The 25,474-nt window shown below is 34.6% G+C and overlaps 1 protein-coding gene across 1 annotated transcript in view; it reads left to right on the top strand.

Moving 5' to 3' along the window:
- Positions 1-25,474, top strand: part of NUDCD1 (NudC domain containing 1) — a 73,198-nt gene that overhangs the window by 9,635 nt on the left and 38,089 nt on the right. The window contains exons 2-6 of the mRNA XM_021688365.1: positions 2,501-2,655; positions 13,251-13,436; positions 16,516-16,693; positions 20,337-20,519; positions 24,351-24,555. Of these exons, the coding sequence (XP_021544040.1) occupies positions 2,501-2,655; positions 13,251-13,436; positions 16,516-16,693; positions 20,337-20,519; positions 24,351-24,555 (907 nt within the window). The remainder of the gene's footprint in view (positions 1-2,500; positions 2,656-13,250; positions 13,437-16,515; positions 16,694-20,336; positions 20,520-24,350; positions 24,556-25,474) is intronic.

Genomic DNA, 25,474 nt, shown 5'->3' with positions numbered 1-25,474 from the left:
GATCCATGATAAAGTAACGGTTTTACCCCTGAAATGCCTCCAAACTTCAGTCAGTCATCCTTTACGAAGATGACTGCAATAACTTTCTAATGGATCTTCCTGGTGTTAACCATAAAAATAAAACAGCCGAGTTATTTTGTCAACAATGGATTTATTTGGGAATATTAGAGAATTGCAATTCGGGACATGCAAGCTACAGCAAAACCATAGGCAAGCTCAGCAAACAAAGGAGAGGGAAGTTATTTTATGGAGAAGAAGGAGGAAGTTGAGAGGGGCTGTTTTGAATGAAAGTCCACTGAAAAGCTAGAGTACAGGGTAATGTTGATTTCTCATTAACTGAGTTGCAGGGGTAGTGCCATTTTTTGTAGGAGATGCAGTGTACATCTTTTCCCTTTTGGGGCCTGTAATTGGTGATTCTTTCCTATTGAATATTCTGCTGTTGGGGTCTGTAATTAACAGTACTTCCTGTAATTGATGTTGAATGGTTGGGTTCCCCCTGCTAGCTTCTCCACTGTATTTTTAGTGAGGTTTCATTTTATTAATATTTACACTGGATTTTACCTTACTTTGCTTCAGTCCGTTTTACATATTGTAGTTATAAGTAATCTTTTATAAATTCAAATCTGAACTTTACTCTCCTACTTAAAAACTTAAATGAACTACGTTAACTTTATTGATAAAGACAAGGCCTTTCATGATCCAACTCCTGCCCAGTTCTCTAGCTTTGTTTATCTGTAGCCTTTTCTTGTACAGATCTCCATCGTGCTTTGTATTTCAGCCAGTTTGGCCTTCTTTTGGTTCTTTGAACACAAGTTTTACCTCCTGCTTTGCCTGCTTTTCCTTCTGCGTGTGTGTGTGTGTGCGTGCGCGCACGCACGCACATATAGATATATTTCTTCATAAATTAACTTTATCCTTTCTAGCTTGGCTTGTATTTCTGAAAGCTTTCATCAGTTCCCCTACTCCATAGATCAGTGCCCAGTGTTATTTGTTCTCATGGTACCCGGTAATTTTTCTTCCCAACATTTATTACAGTTTTCATTATGTATTTACCTATGTGATTATTTGACTAATGTCCGTTTCCTCACTGAATCATAAGTGCTAAGAAGGTAGATTCTGTGCTTTTTGCTCATCATTGTATCAATGGTGCTTATTAAAATATTGCTGAATAAATCAGTAAATGAATATAAGTCAGCCAGAACTCAAGGCAGGTAATAGAAATAGGAACCAATGAACACTATGGAAAAAAAAAAATTGCAATTAGAATATGGTAAGTTGAGTTTTTGTTTTTATTTTTAAATTTTTTATTTACAGTAAGTTGAGTTTTATATTAAGGTAAGGTATAGGCCCAGCGTAGTTTACTTATATATTTCCTGTCAGAGCAGAAATTAATTCTAAGTCAAGGCCAGCCCTGAGCTATAAGTGTTCTTATCTGCATATGAGGGAAGAAAGAGAGGAAGCAGAGATCACATTTAATAGATTAAAATTATGGAAGTAGGTGCGCCTTGTGGCTCAGTCAGTTGAGTGCCTGCCTTCGGCTCAGGTCATGATCCCAGGGTCCTGGGATCAAGCCCCACATCGGGCTCCCTGCTCAGCGGGGAGCCTGCTTCTCCCTCTCCCTCTGCCTGCTGCTCTGCCTACTTGTGCATGCGCTCGCGTGCTCTGTCAAATAAATAAATGAAATCTTTAAAAAAAAATTATGGAAGTAGCTAAGAGAGTAGATCTTAAAAGTTCTCATCACAAAAAAAACTGTGAGGTGATGGATGTGTTCAGTAACTTACTGTGGTAATCATTTCACAATATGTTCATATATCAAGTCATTATATTGTACACCTTAAACTTATACAGTGTTATATGTCAATTACATCACGATAAAGGTGGAAAAAAGTAAAAATAAAATTATGGAAATCGCTAATGCCCTAGTGGAAAACACTGTTCTTTAACTAGGAAACCTTGTTTCTATTACAGGTAGAATATTTTGTTCTGTACCCTTGGGAAAGATGTGATAAAACATTGGAGAAATCACCATTTGTGCTTATATTTGTTTCCATAATTGTATAATGAAATAAAAACATTATCTTTATTTCTTAATGTGTGTTAAAAAAGGAATGAGATATAATAGAGGTAAAAGCATTTTAAAAACTATAAAAATTCCCTATAAAATACTTAATATTTGCCCAAAAGACAGGAGATCTTCAATTTTAGAATTTCCCTGTTCTTTTTATTTATAATTACAAGGAATAGGTGCCTAGAAGAAGAGATGGTAATGGCATGAAAAGCCCTCTCTTATGACTACTGTCAGGAATCATTCAATTTTACTTACTGTTTATCCTCTATACACAGCGCCTAGAAATTGTTTTAGAATGAATAATATAGTGAATTTGTCCCAAAGGCCTTTGTGATTAGCTTTCTGCAGTTTCTTCACCTTGTAAGCATTCTGCAGAAAGAAATAATCTGAGACAAATTTGTGATGTGTATGTTTATTTTTCTTATATTTCAGCCGTGGCAGAAGTAAAACTTCGAGATGATCAATATACACTGGAACACATGCATGCTTTTGGAATGTATAATTACCTACACTGTGATTCATGGTATCAAGACAGTGTCTACTACATTGATAACCTTGGAAGAGTTATGAATTTAACAGTGATGCTGGTAAGAAAAATATCTGTAATATTAGGATTTTCCAATAAATTTGATTCTTAATTTTCATTTTTAATCTGGCGTCCAGAGAATTGAGGTACATGTATCTTTAATATATGGAATCATTCCTATCATTAATCTGTATAAGGCTCTGTTTAATTCAGTTTTAATTTTTCCCTTTGTTCCTGTTACACTTAAGTATTCTCCTCCACTCCCACCAATGAGCAACTACTCTAATGGGTTTTATAGATCAATACTACTTCCATAATATATGTAACTGTTCATGTCTGCTTTTTCTAATGTGAAGTGTTAACACTGACTATAACATTCGATTTGTCTATTTTTCCTTTTGATTCTTGCTTTTTGTATTTTTAATTGTGTTAATTGGGGCACAAACATTTTGTCTGCTATGGATTTGTCCTTTTAGCATTATGAAATGCCCCTCTTCATATCTAGACTCTGGGAATGATTTTTGTCTTGAAATCTTCTGATACTAATAAAGTTGTGCTGGCTTTTTTTTATTAGTAATATTCATCTTTTTCTATCCTTTTTCTTTCAGTTTATCAATGTTGTTTTTAGTCTGACTGACACCTTAGACCACTCAGCCATCCTGACATGACAGTGTTGTTATTTTTAAAGTACATCTCTTGTAAAGAGCATGTAGTTGGGTCTTGTTTTGTATCTGGCATGACAATCTGTCCTTTAATTTGAAGGGCTTAGTACATTTATATTTAATGTAATTACTGATATGGTTGGATTATGTTACCATTTTGCTATCTTTTCAGTTTGTACCGTCTGTTCTTTTTTTCTTTAGCTCTCTGTTCCTACCTGTTTTTGGATTAAGCAAATTTTCTTAAAATTCCGTTTAATTTTCTCTTTTGGCTTTTATCTAAACCCGTTTGTATTATCATTTTTTTAATGGTTAATATAGAGTTTATAGTATTCATCCTTAACTTATCATAGTCTTCCTCTACTTAATATTTTACTATAAAAACTTTACAATAATATATTTCCTTGTACTTCTCTTATATCCTTCAAGCTATTTTCGTTCTGTATTTTACTTCATGTTATTAGTGTATTTGCTTTAAACAGTAAGTAGAATAATAATAGCTTCCTGACTACTCCCTCCTTCTAGCATAGTTCTACATTGCATCTACAGAATCATCAATCTGATTTTTTTTTTAATTTGATATATAAGTGAGATCATATGGTATTTGTCTTTCTCTGACTTATTTCACATAGCTTAATGCCCTCAAGGTGCATCCATGTTGTTGCAAATGGCAGGATTTCATTCCTTTTTATGGCTAAATAAAATATTGTATTGTGTGTGTGTGTATATATATATAGTAGTCTAGTTTCACTCTCTTTCATGTGACTGTCAGGTTTTCCCAATACTGTTTATTGAAGAGATTGTCCTTTTCCTATTGTATATTCTTGGCTCCTTGTTGTAAATCAGTTGATCATATGTGTGTGATTTGATTTCTGGGTTCTATTTTGTTCCATTGTCTTGAATTTCATACTGTTTTGATGACCATTGTTTTGTAAAGTAGTTTGAAATCAGGGAGCGTGATGCTTCCAGCTTTGTTCTTCTTTCTCAAGATTGGGATTTAGCTTTTTGGGGTCTTTTGTGGGTCCATACAAATTTGAGGATTGTTGTATTTCTGTGAAAATGCCATTGGAGTTTTAATAGAGATTGAATTGAATCTGTAGATTGCTTTGGGTAGTATGGACATTTTAACAATATCGATTCTTCCAGTCCATGAGAATGGAATATTTTCCCATTTATTTGTGTTTTCTTGTAAATTCTTTTCGTTTCCTCTGTGTCCTTCCAGAAGTGGTTTGTTTTTTCTGTGTCTGTTTTTGATTCTTTGGCAAGTGTAAGCACAAAGTGTTGTGTGTGTACATATATACACACACACACATATATATGTATTTTAAAGATTTTATTTATTTATTTTAGAGAGAGAGAAGTGGGGCTTGATCTCACAACCTTGAGACCATGACCTGAGCTGAAACCAAGAGTTGGACACCTAACCAACTGAGCCACCCAGGTGCCCCGTGATATATATTTTTAAAATACAAACTCTTTATCTTGGTATATGCAGTTTATGGTGCCCTTCTCTCCAACCTTGTGTTTTACCATTTTGTTCACTATACCCAAACAATACCAAACTCTTGCAGTTCCCGAGATATGCTCTGTATCCTGTTGCCTTCAGCCCATTTCCCATGTGATTAACTCCACCTCGAACATTCTTCCTTAGTTCTGTGTCAGGTTGCTTCCCAGTCTTTACTTAAGTCCCAGCAAACCATCTCATCTATTAAGTTTTCCCTGACATCCTCCCTTTGCGCCTCCAGGAATATTCAAACAATATTCAGCTCTGTGTGGACTTTGAATTCCTTCTAGACCAGGGGTTGGCAGACCTTTCCTGCACAGGGCCAGATAATTAATATTTTAGGGTTTGCAGGCTAGACAGTCTTATGTCACAACTACTCGGTTTTGCTACAGTGGTATGAAAACAGCATTAGACAATATGTAAATGAATGTGACTGAATTCCAATAAAACTTTATTTTTGAAAATGACATTGCCCAGATTTAGGTCATTGACTAGAGCTTGCCAACCCTTAGTCTACGCCCTGGGTTTTTCTTATATTTCTATAATCCTGCCACCCAGCAGGAGGCTTGGTCAGTATGTTTGTAGAAATAATAACAGCTGGTTAAAGCTTGTTCTTATCCTTTGGAGTTGGCTTTGCATTCTTTTTTTTTTTTTTTTAAGATTTTATCTATTTTTTTGACAGAGACAGTGAGAGCAGGAATGCAAGCAGTGGGGAGTGGGAGAGGGAGAAGCAGGCCCCCTGCCGAGCAGGGAACCTGACGTGGGGCTCGATCCCAGGACCCTGGGATCATGACCTGAGCCGAAAGCAGATGCTTAACGACTGAGCCACCCAGGCGCCCCTTGGCTTTGCATTCTTTTTCGCATTCTTTCTCTCTTTTTTTTAGATTTATTTATTTATTTGAAAGAGAGCGAGCACGTGTGGGGGGGGGAGGGGCAGAGGGAGAAAGAATCCTCAAGCGACTGCCTGCTGAGCACAGAGCCCTAAACAGGGCCTGATCCTAGGACCCTGAGATCATGACCTGAGCGGAAATCAAGAGCTGGCCACTTAACCAACTGAGCTACCGAGGCTTGGTTTCTTGATAGGATTTTTCTCTTATTATTTCTTCTTCAGGCTCAGGTATGAGTCTTTGGTTTATTGAGATAAATAATTTTAGTGAATAATAAATACTTATTTTTCTTCAGCAAACATTTATTGAATGCTGTTATGTGCTTTGTAGCCACATATACAAATAAATTGATAACATGTAACAGTGGAAGTAGGGACAGGATGCAGACATAGTATGGAGAAGGAAATGAGAAATATGGAAAGATGAAGTGTTCAGAGAAGTTTCAGAAGAGATGTCACGCCCCTTAACAGAATTTTGAAGAATCAATTAGTTTGCCATGCAGCTTGAGGCAGCTGTGTCTGCACCTGAGTTAAGAGGCACATTCAGCAAACTCCCACACAGGCATGTGTGTGCACTATAGGTACTCTAGCTTGATTTGCTGAAACACGAGTATGTGTAGAAGGACCTAAATAGTATGCAGGCTATGGTTGGAGAGGAGGATGGCAAGGTGGGCAGAGGCCAGGTTTTGAAGGGGGGAGGAACAGTCATGTTATTCTGTGTTAAGCAAAGAGAAATGTTAAAAAGAAAGATTGTTTGATTCATTTTAGTTCTAACTATGGTTGGCCGGGAGACGGGTGTGGATAGGGTCACAGTTTTGGGCCAGACACTTGGTTTTATCAATTCACTCGTTGGTAATCATGATTTAGAATACTAAAACCATTTTAAGTCACAAGATTGATTGGAAATGTGGAATGAAAGTTTAGTGATAGCATTTGAAATACTATAAGCAGTGTGGACTGGTCAATATAGTTTTCTTCTCCCGTTGGGAAGTTTTCACAGGAAATCAAATGCCGTCATTTTATTAAGATAATTTACTTGATGTGGAATCAGGGCAAAGACTAATGTTTTTGACCCCTTTTTTCTGACCTATTCTCTGGCTTCTATGGACATCTTAGAATAACTAGTTATAGTTCCTTATTTAGTTCAGTCTCTTTACCTATGGACTCATTAAAGACACAATATACACGTACACTCTATATGCACTATCTACTTGGGTAGTGTGTACATTTGAGCAAAATGCCCTATATGCATACATGTGCAGTGTATTATCTATACATGATTATACATGTCCATACTCTGCATATGCATAATTTGTATTTTAACTGTGTTTTTTAAATTTAAGGACTTTTATATTTTTTAGATTCTGTTATGTTTTGTTTGATTGGGAAGACAAATCTAAAATCTGGAAATTCTCTTAATACTGACTTACAGAGCCTAACTAAGTCATATAGTCTAATTTATACTCTTCACTTGACCTTCAAAATATTTATTGAATACCTACTATATGTTACACATTGTCGTAGGCACTGGGAATGCTGCAGCATACAAAATAAAGTTTCTTCTAGTTTATTAATTCACAGCAGACTGTGAATTGACAGTTGACCCTTGAACAATACTGGGAATCTTAGTGCTAAACCCTTCCCCCCATTGCACAATCAAAAATTTGCAGTAGAAAAGCACAACTTTTGAGTCCCTAAAACTTAACTAATAGCTTACTGTTGACCAGAAGCCTTACTGATAACATAAAGTTGATTAACACATATTTTATATATGTATAGTATATTTGTATTTATTTTCACAAATTAATAATTTTTTTAATTTTGTTTTTGGTGATATCTGTCAGATTTTCATTAACGTTTTGCTCACTTCCTTAAAGGAATTGGAGAGATTTCTGGAATTGGAACAGTTTAGGACTGGAATGACCCTTTCCTTATATGTTAAATAAAGATCCTCTTTGGACCTATTTTATTATATATCCTTTTGTCCTTTTCAGTGATAGTCTTCTAATTACCTATCTAGTTGATTCTGTGGTAATTGATTTAGTCAAACTGTTTCTTTGGTAATTTAATAATATACTTTTTTGCTAGGGAAAATTGTTCATTTCTTCTTATTCTTTTCAGATTTGTTGCTGTAAATTTGCATGTTTTATGCTCTGAAGATTATCTTTCAGTTTTTCCTTTCTCTGTTTTTTCTCTTTTTCCTTAATCAAATTTTAGAAGGGTATTTTTATTATTATTTTTATTTTATTTGTCTGGGGTTATTTTAGTTTGTTTTCTGCTTAATTCAGCTTTTGTCTTTGGTTTTCAAACTGTATTGCACATCAGAATCACTTGGAATAATTGATAATAGCTAATTTCAGGTTATGGTTCTTAAAGATTCAGATTCAGTATGTCAGGCTTGGTTGTGGTCTGGGAATCTGCATTTTATCAAGGACTTCATATGATTTTGCTTGTGGTCCAGTGACCAAGTTTTGAGAAGCTGTTCACCTGCGGTGCAGAAGAGTGCCACACTTATTTCTTACTATTTTTCTGAGCAGCAAAAAGGAAACGGACCTGTTTGAACTTCTGTGTTGGGGGCAGGTGAAGATTGTTGGCCACTGGTTACGCGTTGGCTTTTTATTTAAGCAGAAAAGTTGTTCTAATACCCATTTTATTGTCTGATATATATATATATGTGTGTGTATATATATATATATAAATTTTTTTTTTTTTTTTGAGTCAGAGGCACACATGCACAAATCGCAGAGAGATTCTTTTGGAGTGGCTGGTTTACAAATACTTCCACCCTGTTAAATCCGTGCTAAACACTACTGTGGCTGTAGGGCCCAAGAAAGGAAATCCACACAATTGTCTGACCTTGAGGTTTTGTCAGGAGCCAGCAGATGGCAGCAGTTCAACACACAGGTGTATAGAGGCATTATACTTCAAGTCAGTTTATTTTATCGGTTTACAATCCTTAATTTTAGGGAAATGTCAGTTGGGAGGAAGTGCTTTTAGAAAGTAGAAAATGCCTTAGGAAAGCAAAAAAAAAAAAAGTGTTTTTAAAATTTAACTCTTATGTTGTCATTTTATTAGGGTATTAGGGCTTCTTTTAAAGTAATATGTTTTGTTTCTTAATATTTAGGGAATTCTTTCATAACTTATTTTTCCATTTAGCTGAAAAACTAGTTTGTTTCTCCTAAAGAAGTGTGTCATCTTGTGGTGCCTCTTTAAATTGCACTTAAAGATCGGAGGAGAGTTACTGGATTCCATGTGAAGCCCACACTTGTGAGGCTGTGTCTTGGAGTGAGTAACACACTGTAACTGCTTATTAGTCGAGCTCAGTTCCATGCCAGTATCTCCAAACTAGCATCTCTAGACCTGAATCTTACCTTATTTTCTATGGTTGCATTTATTAATAGGGAGCCAGGTATTTACCTGGTTAAAGAAAAAAATAAAGGAGGAGTAAGTTCTTTGAACTGTATGTTATTAATGAATTATTAAAAGTTTTATGTTTTATAGAAACATTACTCAAATTCCACTTAATAAAACATCATTTCTTATAGCTTTAGCAAAAAAAAGAGAAAGGAAAAAGGAAGTTTTCTTTTCTTTCAAATAAACTTAACAGTTATTAGTGATGAAAGTCTTTCTCCATAAAAAGATCACTTCCTTTTAAAAGGGCAAAATTTTAAATGTCAATGTGTAATAATACTAGTAAATGGCATCCTTAATTTTTCTTGACCATTTTTCTTTAAACTTGGGTAGTGCTTTCTATAAACATATATGTATTAGAAAAATGCCTTGTCAGTTCAAACCTTGTCTTCTTGTAGCTGTGACAAGAGGCCCTCAAACTCCCATTTAGAGTTATTTTTCATAAATATAGTTCATATATTATTTACTATGTCGCTTATGTACAATACATTGATATTATAATTTTTGTATTACATTTTGTTGACCCAGGAATTTAATTAATTAATTTTATATAATGTGTTAGTCTAAAGAAAAACTGAATATGGTAGATGCATTCACAATTCTTATTGTTTTTGCAGGGAATATTCTAGAAATTGCAATGAGATCTGAGGTATCATTTGTTTAGAAAAACTTGGGTAGTGGTTTCCTCTCAAGAAAGTTTGGAATACACGAGAGACCATCAACTTTTGGAGTGGGGTCAGTCAGAATTTGAATCTTAGCCCTGCCATTTTCTTATCATTGGAGTTCTAGGAAAATGATTTAATCTTTTTGAACAGAGCTCTTTATCTCTCAAAGTGTGCATAATGATTTCAACTTCAGAGGATTTTGTAATCGTTAAATGAGATGGCAAAAAATCAAAGCACTTATTTAATGCGATGCTTATACATTGTAGTTATTCAGTAAACGTTCCATTCATCATTGAAATTTTAATTCTTTTGCCATTCATCTGTGAAATGTTAGTGCAGAATTATTTTCAACAGCTTTGAACATAGTTACATTAACCTTTTTTTTTTTTTTTGTCTGGAAGAAAATGATTGGGTGGGACAAAGACATTATAGATGCCAATATCATAAAGCAATATTATGAGGACACTTCGTAAAACTGTCAGTGGAGGTTATTCAGAAATAATTTAATACTCTAATTTAAGATTTACAGAAGAAAATATTTTATTGCATACAGTCCTTTTAAAATTAAATGTACCCTTTGAGAATTAGATTTCAAAAATTAGGAACATTCAGGTCGCTTTCACTTAAACTATCATTTAACTTACGTAAGCGAGACACTGTATTTTCTTTTGTATTTTAATTTTTAGCTTTACATCTATGTACTTGAATATTTTAATCAAATTCTATTGGATATCAAAATCATCTATCTAATAATTAGACTACCAGCAATCTTGGTTATGTGTAACCTTGTATTTAAAAGAAAATAGCTTAGGGGTGCCTGGGTGGCTCAGTTGTTAAGCTTCTGCCTTCGGCTCAGGTCATGGTCCCAGGGTCCTGGGATCAAGCCCCGCATCGGGCTCCCTGCTCAGTGGAGAGACCGCTTCTCCCTCTCCCTCTGCCTGCCGCTCTGCCTACTTGTGCTCTCTCTCTGTCAAATAAATAGATAAATAAAAATCTTTAAAAAAATAAAAAATAAAATAAATAAAAGAAAATAGCTTAAAACAACCTTAGTAACTGTATATGAAAGGGTGCGATGAAGTAGTGATTTAACAGGTTTAAGCCGTGCATTTGTCCTAACAAGTGGTTCACTAGATTAGATGCAGTGAAGGGCATGTAGTGGGGGAGACCACTAGAAACCTTTACTTTGAAACAGCTGTTTTGAGGAAGGAGTCCCATTTTATTTTATCCTATTAATATCTTTTAAACTATGTATATTACACATAAATTCCTCAGTGTAAAAAAAAAAAAAAGTCAAGCGAAGTATTGAAGCAAAAATGGAAAGTTTCCCCTTACCTCAGTCTTCCCTAATGCCAGTTGCACTATGATCTTTTTTTTCCTTTCTGGTGGTAAACAGTTAACAGACCAGCATGTGTCTGCGAACACCTTACTCTGTGCTGTCAAATCACAACACTTTGTTGTTTCAATATATATGGATTCACACTGTATATATTCTGCAGCTTTTTTTTTCAGTTATTTTGGAGATCTTATGTCAGTATTATAAATCCATTTCTGCATATTTAACAGATATTTGGTATTTCAAAGGATGGATATTTCAAAATTAACCATTCCTCCACCCGTGCTCTTCAGACAGAGATGCCAGGTACTCATCTAGAGTTGAACAAGTTGTATTTATTACATTTTACAGCAGAGGAGAGTCTACACCGTGGGGAACCAAGTGTTTCAGTAAGGATGTTGGAAAGGATTTATTACAGGATTGGGCTTGTATTAGGTGATTTTTTTTCTGGTTAATTTTTTTAACCATAGTTTTCCTATACATGTCTTTACCCATTTAAACATTTTGGATAGTCATGTATTTCTTTTTGAGTTGCTAAGGTTTTTTACATACTATGGATGCTGGTCCTGTGTTATTCTTGTGCTAAATATTTTTCTCCCTGTCTCATACATGTCTTTTTATTTTTCACAGGAAGACTTTCTCCACCCTGAGATTAAAATGTGATTTATCTTCTAACAAATTTATTTTACTTTTTCTTTAAAACATTTAGATTATTAATCTCTCTGGAATGTGGGATTTTTGTGTATGCTGTGAGGGAAAGGGCAATTTTTTCCAGATCTGTAGTATCCCAATAGCATTTTTTGACCATTCCCATTTATTTCTCACTAATTGGAAATACCACATCATGTTCTAAACGCCTACATAGACATCAGCCTGCAGTAAAATATCTCTTAATTGACCTCCATTCAATTGAGTGACTGGAGTAACTGATGTTCTCTCTTCCCTTCATACAATATACTGACTGGAGACCACAGTAAGCTTAATGTTTACTGCTAGTAGGCTACTCAGTACTATGGTGATAACAATTCTGTTTCTGCTAGTTGAGTTTTACTCAGATATGGGCATTCTAAAAACTTTATGCCAGCTGGGCTTGTCATTGTATTTTCATTATTTAATCAGCATTATGTAAATCATTAAAATATGAATACAAAAAGAAGGAAAGGTGCCATTTCAAAGAAAACTAAACTGGATGCTTTAGAAAGAGACGTGGGTCACTAAAAAACTTGTGGCTGGTAAGGACATTTTGTTTACTTAAATTTTGTTAATATATGCATTTATCTAAGTAATTCTAGGAACAGAGAATAAAATACATGAATCAAGAATTACTTTTGGCCTGCAGGAAAATCTCTTAACTGAAACCTAAAACTTTAGCAACAACAACAAATTATTGAATTGAGTACATCTGATGTATAAGATGTTTGTTTCCTGAAATACAGACCTTTTTATATATTTTCTTATAAAACAGTTTAATGTTGCAATCCATCTTACAGCTTTAAATTTTAAGGATATTGATACAATAAAAATGTGCTAGTAGAAACCTAAATTGTTAATAATCTAAGTGTAGTGTTTTCATACCACAGGCTGATGTCTTTGGAGGCATTTAGAACATAATGTGGTATTTCCAGTTAGTTAAAAATACTGATCATTAACTCTAAATTTAAGAATGAAGACCAGATTACTACAGGGTATTAGTTATCTCTTGCTGTGTAATATCCTACTTCAACACTTAATGACTTGAAACAATAAATATTTGTCATCTCAGTTTTTGTGGGTCAGAAATCAGAGTGGCTTAGCGAGGTGGTTTCTGTGTCAAGGTTTCTCATGAAGTTGTAGCCAAGATGTCAGCCTAGAGAGCAGTGATTTGAAGGCTCGACTAGGGCTTTCAAATAGCTCACAGGGTGCTGGTTATTGTGAGGAGCCCTTACGTCCTCCCCATGTGGGTCTATCATGTGCAGTCCAAGAGAGAGCAAGATAGAAGATGTAACAGAAGCTATGACTGAGTTTGAGAAGTCACAAACTATCACTTCTGCCATATTTTATTAGTTAGAAGTGAGTTGTACAGCTCATACTCAAAGGGAGGGGAATTAGGCACGTTCTCTTGAATAAGAGAGTAACCACTACACTGCAGATATTTATTCTGTGTGCATATGGATCAAGGAAAGGGAAGGATTCATTTATAATGTTTGGCTTCTTTTTAGGACACTGCTTTAGGAAAACCACGAGAAGTGTTTCGACTTCCCACAGATTTGACAGCATACGACAGTCGTCTTTGTGCATCTATCCATTTCACATCTTCTACCTGGGTTACCTTGTCAGATGGAACTGGACGATTATATCTCATTGGTACAGGTGAACGTGGAAATAGTGCTTCTGAAAAATGGGAGGTGCGGTTTTGTTTTTTGTTTTTTAGATTTAAGCAAAGTCTGGAAAGTATGTATAAATTAGACCTTAGTGATTTTGAAATAACTCTTTCTGGGCATGGTTTATGTGTGACCTCTTCATTTTTATAATATATAATGTTTTGGAAATTTTTAATTAAATTATAAAATATATACCTTTTACAAAACTGGTATCTTAAACATTTCTGGTTTGATCTGGGGTCATTGCAGTTGTCAAGAATTGCATTCATTTGTTCAGCGAATGTTTATTGAATGCTTTATATTATGTGTAAAGCAGTACACTAAAGTATTAACATTGCCTCCTTCTTGATGAAGAGTTAGCCAAGAATTACATTGGGATATCTTTTCTCCTCTACACATGTTATATTTGCTGGTATCTTTATGGACCCAGCACTCTTCTGAGGCACCACTTGCTAGCTATCTGGTAAGTTGCCATTAGTCAAATGCTGAGTTTACCAGGGTATTCCCTACTTAGAAGAATACACTATAACATAAATATAGTAATGTGCCAATTTCTAAGATGCTATTTTTATTTCAATTTTCTAAAAACTGCAACATTTTTAAATCTGAGGGGCAGATTAGGATTTTAATAATAATAAATAAGGAATTAATTTCTCTAGAGCCACAGTTTTTGAAGGTGGGAAAGAATGATACTGAGTTAATACTAATAAGTATATTGTGGTACTGCTATTGTCTAAATCTCAGCAGGTGGCCTTTTAGTTCTGTGTAGATAAAGAAATATGAACTTAATTTATTTACATCTTGTAAAATATTTTTATCAGACCATCAAATGCCTAACAAAGATCAGGCTTTAATTGTTTGAGAGAAGTCAAGAAGGCCTTAGAACCAAATGGCTTGCCTTTCTTACTAAGTTATATTAAATGGTATACTACCAAATTATAGTAATTCAAAAAACATGATAAATAACCAAAACAACAGTAGCCTGTTTGTAGGGGGCCTTTGCAGGCCTTTATAGTCACAGATTTAAATATTCATTAGACATTGTGACATTTTTCTGCTGTGGCCTCCAGTAATAATTTTTATCTTTTTTCTTTTTTTTTGTATTACTGAGGCAATGTGATACATAGCATAGCTATCTGAAACATTTGGAAGGAGTTTGGAGAGTAAGGGGCAGGAGAATGAGAATTTATGTATTATCAAGCTATGGATTCTGTTGGTTTTGAGCAGAAAGAGACACACTGACCCAGCTTACCTTCAGCTTAAAAATAACACCGCATACTCTGCCATAAGGAAATTCATGCAGATTTATAAATCATTTGGTTTATGCTATGTATATCCCCTTGGTGCATATTAAGCCTTTAGTAATATTTTTTAAATCATTTAAAAATTCTTTTAAATTTAAATTTACTTCATGCCCTCTTCAGTATACACTGCTGTAATGAAATCACCCTCAGAGATGTTTGCAATTAATAATAGTTTTGATTGGGGAGAGGGGAAGTGGGACAGGGATAGGACTTGGGCATTAACTGAGGTGGGAGGGATACTGTGGAATACTGGTCACTTTAAGAGAAACAACTTAGGAGAGTTTTAGGACTTTGCACAATTGGTGGAACAGAGAGGAAGCTAAAGGTGGGAATGGTTGGAGGATACAGGAGGGCATAAGGGGGCCAAGTAAGGGCAGTGATGACTGCAGTGTAGAAAGAAAAATAAAGGAAGACGGGAAGACTGCCTGCTTTGCAAGTGTGTTGCCTCTAATATGATGGGGGCGTTGCTATCAGCCGTATCACGCTTGAGTTGCTGGGCTTGTTCAGGAGACGGAAACTTCAGCCTAACAATTTATAAAAGTTTAGACATCTACTCCCTGGTCTCATTCCAGTCCCTTTCACTCACATGAAATAGAAAGAAGAGGCGGAAGCAATAAACTAGCTACTTGTACCTGACAAAATTTACTATCTTTCTTTTCTCCCTTTGGTCTCCTGTTGTCCCCCAAACGAAAGCAAAACCCAGTCAAACAACTAGAACCTGTCTGTCATCTCAGTTTTGAGTATTCGAGGTATTTTTTGCTGTTCTTGCTATTTTCTGTTTGTGGAAGACCACAGAATGGATTCCAAAGGTCTACTATTTGAATAATTTTGGCAGAGGTGCTCAAACACTTAGGGAATTGACACTAAAGCACACTTTTCTTTATAAGGCTTTCAAGTAGGAGCAGATAGGGTGGGATTCCAGATAAAGGGTTTTTTGTTTTTGTTTTTTTTTAAAGCTAACTTTTGTCATTTGTATGTTTTCTTCAACCATTTATTTTTTTATCCAAAAATCTTGTTTAGTGAACAGTCTTAAAATATCTCTTCTTTATTATTTGCTCTTAAATAAGTATAATAGTTCTTTAGATTTTGTGTTTGTGATAGAAAAAAGAATTTAAGATTTTGTGTCTCTGAATAGTGCTTAGATTTGCTTTTTAAAAAGACACTTCAGTATTATATTTAAATAGTTTGTTGAATTATAACTTTTAAATGTAAAGGGGCTCTTTTATTTTTGAGAAATAAGTTTTAGTGGTGTCTCCAATTCCTTTGACTCTGACCTTTGCAGACTTCTAAGAAACAAATAGAAGAACAAAACAAAAACCATAGGAAAAACCATACATACACACATGTGCACACATGTGCATGAACATGAACAGTATTCAGAAACTAAGAGGAGCAAAGCAGAAATAAATCATACACAAGATAGGAGAAGAGATAAAGGAGTCAACATTGACTGACTCATGGCCTCTTTTGTATAATTCTTTTCTAGGAGGTTGCTTCTAGTTCTCTTTCTTCTTTTTATGCTGCTCGGATGCCATATTGTTTTCCTTGTTTTTAAGCCAAGAGTACTGATCACTTTTCTCTATCAAACAAATAGGCATTTTTAAAAAAGTTCTTTCTTCAAAGATGTTATTTGAACTTGTAACCTTTATTTAAAGGCTTTTTTCATTTTTCTATTCCTTGTAATAAATAGTATACAAATTAGTTGTTGTGTTGTCAGAATTCTGTGCATTCCCTCTGTGCTACCTGCATTTGTGTAATATGTACATTTTTATATGTGTAATCTTTTTTTTTTTTGGTAGATTATGTTTAATGAAGAGCTTGGGAATCCTTTTATCATAATTCACAGTGTCTTACTGCTGAATGCTGAAGAACATTCAGTAACTACCTTACTTCTTCGAATAGAGAAAGAGGCACTGGATATGAAAGGAAGTGGATTCTATGTTTCTTTGGAGTGGGTCACTATCAGAAAAAACAAAGGTAAAATGTAACAACATTGTGAATCCATAGTGGTTGGCACCGTTTGGTAGATTTTGAAATGCAGAGCTGTTCCTGTAAATGCTGTTGACTTTTTCTTGGGTGGTGTTGCTGTGATCTAATACCCGACACCTAGTGGAATGAATTCCTGTAGATAGTTTCCCTTTGGGTATGGATTATAGAAAAAATAATAATGTGCTTCCACAGTCAGTTATGCCTTTCTGTATAAAAGAAGACATTCTTACATAATTTTAGAAGAATTTTAAGTGTATATTTTCAGTATATACAAGACTACATACATATATTCTTGTGTGTATGTAATACATATATTGTTGAATGTAAATTATAAATTACAGTGTAATTGAAGTATCAATTAAATATAAATACCTAGACGGAAACAAATACCTTTATTTCCTTAAATCATAACTGTGATTTCTTTTGAATCTAATTGAACTTTGCTGTTTGTTTCTACCTTCAGGAAAACTGCTGGCTTTTCTTACCTAGAGTGCTTCCACATGTAGAAAAGTCTCAACCCTTGGTCTGTTCGAATCTGTCAGGCTTCTAACTTGGACATTAGAAGTTATTTTTTCATTTATTAATTAGGATTCCTTTAATGGTGTGTCCTTGTTCTTCGCCATTGCTTATTAGTTCTTACTTTAATTGAGAACTAATTGGATTTTTCTGTAGTTGAGAACTGAGGGAGCTTGTTTCCATGATGACTCTCCCCGCTTTTTCTCAGTTTTTATTAACTTACTCATTTAACTTATGAGCCTTAAATTATAGCTGACCCTTGAACAACACAGGTTTGAACTGTGCAGGTATCAATATTTTTTGATAAATACAGGACAGTACTGTAAATGTATTTATGATATCCTGAATAACACTTTAGCTTATTTTATTATAAGAATATAGTATATAATACATATACAAAATATGTGTTAATCGACTGTTTTTGTTATCAGTAAAGCTTCCAATCAATAGTAGGCTATCAGTAGTTAAGTTTTTTGGGGGAGTCAAAAGTTATACACAGAGTTTTGACTGCACAGGGCATTGGTGTCCCTAACCTTCATGTTGTTCAAGAGTTAACTGTTAAATTTACAATCTGATAAAGGCTATTAGTGTTTCATTTCTAAGAGGGCTTTTTTATTTTAAAATGAATATGTGTATATGTACATATATGTACATGTATGTGTGTGTGTATATACATATATATGTAACAGAATAGTTTGTAAGTAAGCTGAGTAAATTTCCTAGATTGGTTCTGTGAACTGTTTAATATAATTTGTTGTTTTTCCCAGTGTTGTAGTTTCATCTCTGGAGAAACACAGTAACTTAAAACTTTAGGTATTGGAAAACTTTCTGTATAGGGCTAGATGGTAACCATACAATTTATATCACAACTATTCAATTATGCCACTGTGGTCCAAAAGCAGCCATAGATAATACATAAATAAATGGGTATAGCTGTATTCCAATAATACTTTATTTATGGACATTTGAATTTTATGTAATTTTAACATGTATTTAAATATTATTTTGATTATTTTTAGTCATTTAAAGAGGTATAAAATTCATTCTTAGCCCACAAACCATATAAAAATATGCATAAACTCAGCTTTGTCCCCACTGGCCGTACTTTGCCAGTCTCTACTTTAGATAAGAGAAACTTTAATTTTTTTATTAAGGTACGTAACTTGACAACTTACAGAGAAATCATGATGCATATTTTTCCTCCTGTTCTCTGGTTCTGTGGCAGCTGTGGCTCAGTTCACGATAACTTACCAGAATGTAGAGGCACTCTGCTCAAGCTTCACCACCTGCATTTCCTTCGCTTTGTGTCTTTGCCTCTACTGGACAGATATAATTAGACTCACTTTTCTTTTTATCTCCCAAGGTTGTAATTTAGGAATATTAATTCTCCCCATGGTTCACTTTTTTTCTCATTACTCTTCTTAATGACTCATTCCTTTCACCCCTCCCAAGTATTATTAATATAATTGTTACTCTTTTCCTTTTTCTTTTTTAATGAACATAACAGTGCTTTTCTAAACTGTGTTGAGTGGAACATCTGATAATTGTTTTGTGGTCAAATAAATTTGAAAATGTGGGTGTATAATATCCCTATTACACATTAAACATGTTAAAAGTTCTAGAAATTTTGAGTAAAAAGGACAATTTAATTTTAATCAAGCATTTCCCAACTTATTTAATCATGGAGTTCACTTGAGATTCACCTGTTATTTTCTCCTGCACACATATTGGGAAAAGCCACCCTATAAACTATGTAGTATCTAAGTCTGAGTCTTTGGAGTCAGGTAGGACTCTGCCTTGCATGTACTGTGCAGGAAGTATATTAGCTCATTCATAAATTTACAAGTCTATTCTTAAATATGTATGAAATGAATGTGAATGTAGGTGAAGATTTAGAGGGAAAAATGACAGATACTTTAGAACAGATTGTATCATTATGTAGAACATGTGACATTGAGTTGCGATCATTGTGAAGCTTACTTGTTAAAGTACAACCCACTTTAATAGAGTAACAGTGTAAGTAAAGGTATGGACTCAACTGTAATGTTTGAGTACTTTTTAAAGCAAAAAAAAAAAAGCCCACCTATTTTCAAGAAAGAATTCAGTTTTTTTATATTTCATTCTTAGAATTTATGTCTTAAAATTAAGTATCTTTTTTAAATTTTATTTTATTATGTTATGTTAATCACCATACATTACATCATTAGTTTTTGACGTAGTGTTCCATGATTCATTGTTTGCGTATAACACCCAGTGTTCCATGCAGTACGTGCCCTCTTTAATACCCATCACCAGGCTAACCCATCCCCCACCCCCCTCCCCTCTAGAACCCTCAGTTTGTTTCTCAGAGTCCATAGTCTCTCATGGTTCGTCTCCCCTTCCGATTTCCCCCCCTTCATTTTTTTGCTTGATTACAGTTGGCATGTAGATCTGTCTCTGTATAAAAATCATTTCTACCATAAACATTTCATTTTATGGAAACCCCTTATCAATAGCTAGAATAGGCAGAAAAATAGTCCATCCCATACCTTTCCTTTATCCTTAGTGTGGCTCTTTTCAGAAGATGCCTATCATGTACGTGCTGGGAAAGTAGACAGGCTACAGTAAAGGAAAAGGTAGATCCATCAGAAGCTGGTATTTCAGGTAAGTTAGTCACTTTCAAAGTCTAGAGCACTGCTGTCTGATGAAAATTTCTGCCAAGTGGACATGTTTATATGTGTGCCATTTATGTGTGTCATTTATTTGTGTGCCAATAAAATAGCAGCTAGCCATGTGTGGCTATTGAGCATTGGTGCCTGAAGAACTGAATTTTAAATTTTACTTAATTTTGATTAAATAGCCCCTATGGCCAGTAGTGTGCTACTTTCCACACTGGAAAGCACAACTAAGAGCAAATTTCATCAGACCTAGTGTTTTAAAGTAGGAGTGTATTTACAGAAAATTAGGTTATAAATCTTTTTATCCCTATGAAAAGACTTAGTAGCATGCTTTTTAACGGTACACTCAAAATACTCAATTTTAATTAAAACCAATATACAAATATTTTCAGGATATTTTTATAATATAGTGTTTTATTTGTAATTTTTTTGTTCTAAAATACTTTGTTTTCTTACAGATAATAACAAATATGAAATTATTAAATGTGATATTCTCCGTGGAAAGTCAGTGCCACATTATGCTGCTATTGAGCCTGATGGGAAGGGCCTGATGATTGTCTCCTACAAGTCCTTCACATTTGTTCATGTTGGTCAAGATCTTGAAGAAAATAAGAATGAGAACATGTCAGAGAAAATCAAAGGTAATTTTACTATTCACCTTCTTAGAGCTCATGTGTATTTATGCACACACACACTTATGGCTGGTTTGTCTTCTTGGTTAGGTTTTGGCTTCTACTAGGACCAGACAGGTTTTTAATTTTTATTTCCCTTTATATTCGTCAGAATAGTCTTTTGTAAAATGTACTACCTAAATAGTATGAACTGTTAATTAGTAATTACCAGAAATGTTTTAAAAAATCTGTACATTAGGGGCGCCTGGGTGGCTCAGTTGGTTAAGCGGCTGCCTTCAGCTCAGGCCATGATCCCAGGGTCCTGGGATCGAGCCCTGCATTGGGCCCCTTGCTCAGCAGAGAGCCTGCTTCTCCCTCTCCCTCTGCCTGCCTGCTGCTCCCCCTGCTTATGCTCTCTCTCTCACTGTCTCTGTGTCAAATAAATAAAAATAAATAAAATTAAAAAAAAAAAATCTGTACATTAGCTTACCTGATTAGATGTTTAATAAATACCTATTAAATGAATAAATGATGTCTCTGTTATTGGTGTTCGAGAAGCTAGCATATTAGTATTGAAGATATTAATCTTTTAAAATAAACTAAACTCTGTTGATTATAGGTGTATACTAATGTACTTTTGCTTAACTTTAGTACTAACCTGAAAACAAGTTCTTGAGGGAAAAATCACCAAGTTTTCCCAATGTTAAATGAATAAATGGATGAAGGTAATATTTTAGAACAAAGACAGTAATAAGGTCTTCCAAAAGAAATTTACATTTACTGGGGCACCTGGGTGGCTCAGTCAGTTGAGCGTCAACTCTTGGATTTTGCTCAGGTCATGATCTCAGGGTGCTGGGATCGAGCCCTGCTTTGGCTCTGCACTCATCAGGGAGTCTGGTTGAGGGTTCTCTCCCTTCCCCCTTCCCCCTGCTGGTACGTGTGTTCTCTCGCTCTTTCTCAAATAAATAAATTATATTTCTATACAAAGAATATGTACTCTTATATTCAAGAGAACATCACTCTATAATCAGTACTATTCATATTTCTGATGTTTATAGCCAGAGAATAGTATATTTTACTTAACAGAGATTTTCATAGTATTTAACAATTATACATATTAATCTTTGTACTTTTTTGTTACTTGATTATATGAAATAAAAATTAGTTTCACTATTTTTATCTAGTTAGAGCTTTCTAAACAAAAATCCTTTGAAAAGCATTTGAAAATAATAATGTAATAAATGTTTTAAAAATATTTTTCCCAGGTTTATAGATATATGCACCTTTGAATATGAGAATTGTGCTTGATGGCCTTTTATTTAGCCTCTCAACTAATTGGTTTCCTCATATGTAATGCGTTTTTTGTTAGATTATCTCTAAGATCCTTTTCCAAATAAATTCTGCCTTAATTAGAAAGTTAAAGTCTTCTAGAGCTTAGCCAAAACAGCTATTCATATCTCTAGACCACATGCCCTTTAGAACTCTTGGTGAGCAATTGCAAAGGAGTGAAAGAATGCCCTAATCTTTGGAACCATTCTGCCTAGTAGCTGAGACCCATGTGGTTCCAAGACAAATCATAGCCTGGGAGGGACACATCTTTTTAAATCACTACCTACCAGTCCAGGTGTTGTTTTTCTTGTTGACATCTCACTAATACTGAATTCCTCCTGAATACATCATTATGTCATTTCTTCCCTTTTAGTGTGAACCTCAGATCCCTGTATTTTTCTGTTTTCCTTCTAATAAACAGCTTTTACTTGTAAAGGAAAAATTAATTTTTAAAAAAATTATGGATAATTTGTTAATTATAGCATGCTTTCTTATAAATAATCTTCTGAGAATATATACTGGTTTCGTTTTCTATAAACCTCAAGAAGACTGATACTGTCTGTTGCCTATTTGGTATTGTCATAATGACATAAGTAATAGCATTTTCTTTGAAAGACTTAAAATGTGGGGCGCCTGGCTGGCTCAGTCGGTTAAGCATCTGCCTTCAGCTCAGGTCATGATCTCAGGGTCTTGGGATCGAGCCCCATGTCGGGCTCCCTGCTCAGCGGGGAGCCTGCTTCTCCTTCTCCCTCTTCTTTTCCCCCCATTTGTACTCTCTGGCTTTCTCTATCTCTCTGTCAAATAAATAAATAAAATCTTAAAAAAAAAAGAAAAGAAAGACTTAAAACATGATTTCCAAAAACATAGAAAGGCATTCAGCAACCAACAATTGAAATTATTTAGTTGTTTGTATAACTTTTAGTGGAGAGAGGTTTAAAAAATTCTGGCTTTCCTTTTAGTCTACTTCTATGGCCTTTAATTTTTACTAAAAGCTCCTGTGATTTTGTAGACTCTTCCCCTTTCCATATCCGCCAGAAGTTATCCATTGAGTCATTGTTACATATAAATTGCCTTGTTAACTTTTGTGTTAGACAGAAAATTGAGTGAAACAAATTACTTGCCTTAAGGAGCTTATAGTTATCAATCTTTTAAGCTACAGTTGAAACTTTTTCAGTGAGTTTATATTAAAAGTACTTCTAAAAAGATCAGAGAGGCTCTGAGAGCCTGCTTAAAGGAAGGTGATACAAGCTAGAAATTAATCCAAAGTAACAATTTTATATTGAAAATTTATTCATTTTTGTATTTCTATAATATCATGCTTGTTAAATTTTATTTAACATCAAATAGAAGTGACCCTTGAAGAAGATACATCATACTTAGTGTTATATCTTCAAGCATATCTAGTACTCACAAAGTGTTTACACAAAACTGCACAAAAATAAAAAGAATAATAACCCCGAAACAAGAATAATAACCCACATTTAGCGAGGGTTTATGGTATATTTAATAACAGGATTGATATTAAATATTTTATATGTATTAACTCATTTAAATTTTAATAGTTCTGTGAAGTATGTAATATTTTGTTATCTTCTTTTACTGATTAGAAAAAAGAGGGTCAGAGATGAAGTTGCATACCAGAATTAATAAATGGTTGAGCCAAGATTCAGACCTATGACTAGTCAACTCTGGAGTACTAGTTCTAACCACTATATCATATTCCTTTTTAATGAGCACATGGACAGATTAATGTTTATGGATATCATTAAGCAAATGTTTATTCTTTTTGTATGTAAGCCCTATTTTCTTACTTCATGGTTTAATATGATGGGTTTTAAGGTATTTCTTCAGTAGCTGGCTTTTTAGAAGACAAGCCAAGGAGATAAGGAGGTGAAGGGAGGATTCTTTCATTGGGAACTTAGACAAAATACACTGACAGCTTTTGAATTTCCTATGAAATTGCTTTCATGCAACAAAGTTGTGGGGTAGAAAAGCTAGTTCCTTTGTAAACAAATCTTTTATTTTTGTGTGGATGTGTATCTCACCAAATAATAGTGGCCTCCTGTATCACAGAATTACATCGTTAGGGCAAATCAAGGCAATGGTGAAAGTTTCAGACAGTGGTTTATGACATACTTGTCATTCTTTTGAACTAGAAATCTGCTGTGTGTGTGTATTGTGTGTATGTGTGTAAAGAGAAGAGCAAGAAGGAGGAAAAGAGAGGGGAACTGGGAGGCAGGAAGAGAATGAATGGGGATAAAGGATTGCTGTCATTAGTATTTTATGAGTGTTTATGTCCTGGAGCATTAGGTAAGCCCAGAAGAGGAATGTTAGGTGCAATTGTTATAACTCTGAAAATTCCCCAAAGAGATCTGAATGTGTTTGTTTATAATTACTTTTTTTTTTGTAAGATCACTAGAAATTATGCTAAGATTCTTTTAGATAGATGTTCTTTTGTATGCTCTAGTCTCTAATTTTGTGTATTCTGTTTGCACTTTTTTATTACATAATGTATTTTTCTTTTCCCAACAGAACCTCTGTATTACTGGCAACAGACTGAAGATGATTTGACAGTAACAATACGGCTTCCAGAAGGCAGTTCTAAGGAGGACATTCAAGTACAGTTTCTGCCTGATCACATCAACATTGTGCTGAAGGGTCAGAGGTTTCTGGAAGGAAATCTCTATTCATCTATTGATCAAGAAAGCAGTACATGGATAATTAAAGAGAATAATTGGTATATATGGACAGTTGTATTTATATTTAATTTTTTTTTTCTTTTTTCTTTTTTTTTAATCCTTTCCACAGTGGTTACACCACAGTTGAATACTACAATAGGTCTGTCTGTATTGCTGATTCTTTTTCTTAAGATAGATTAAAAATGGAGTTACTGTATCAAAAAGTATAATTATCGTTAAGATTAAAGATGCTTCTATAGTCATTGTTTGCATTCTGTGGTAGAGCTTTTCATTACCAGCTCTGAATAAAATCATAACAATATTAACAGTAATAATTAATAGATAAAAATGTTTTTGTTTTTTAATGAGAGAGCCTACACAAAAGTTGGGGTAGGGGAGAGGGAGAGGGAGAAGCCGACCACCCACTGAGCAGGGAACCCTATGCAGGGCTCAAATCCCAGGATCCCAGGATCATGACCTGAGCCAACGGCAGGCGCTTAACCAACTGAGCCACCCAGGCGCCCCCAAAAATGGTTATTTATTTTAATTAATACTTTAAAATTTTTTTAACTAATTTTCTCTTATTGATTTCAATTTGCCAACTAGGTAATAATTCCTGTTCTTTCTTTTTTTTTTTTTTCCAAAGATTTTATTTATTTGACAGAGACACAGGGAGAGAAGGAACACAAGCAGGGGGAGTGGCAGAGGGAGAAGCAGGCCTCCTGTGGAGCAGGGAGCCTGATGCGGGGCTTGATCCCAGGACGCTGGGATCATGACCTGAGCTGAAGGCAGACGCTTAACGACTGAGCCACCCAGGCGCCCCTAATTCCTGTTCTTTAGATTTTAAGCTGTATGAAGCCTTCCTCCATCCCAGGCCCTCCAGTCACCCTTCCCCTCCCCATAACCACTATTATTAGTTTCCTTCTACAGGCATTTTATGCATATCCAAGCAGATATATATTTTTTTTGAACAAAAAA

Source organism: Neomonachus schauinslandi, chromosome 4 (assembly GCF_002201575.2).
Source record: "Neomonachus schauinslandi chromosome 4, ASM220157v2, whole genome shotgun sequence".
NCBI lineage: Eukaryota > Metazoa > Chordata > Mammalia > Carnivora > Phocidae > Neomonachus > Neomonachus schauinslandi.
This window is presented reverse-complemented; position numbering and strand designations above follow the sequence as displayed.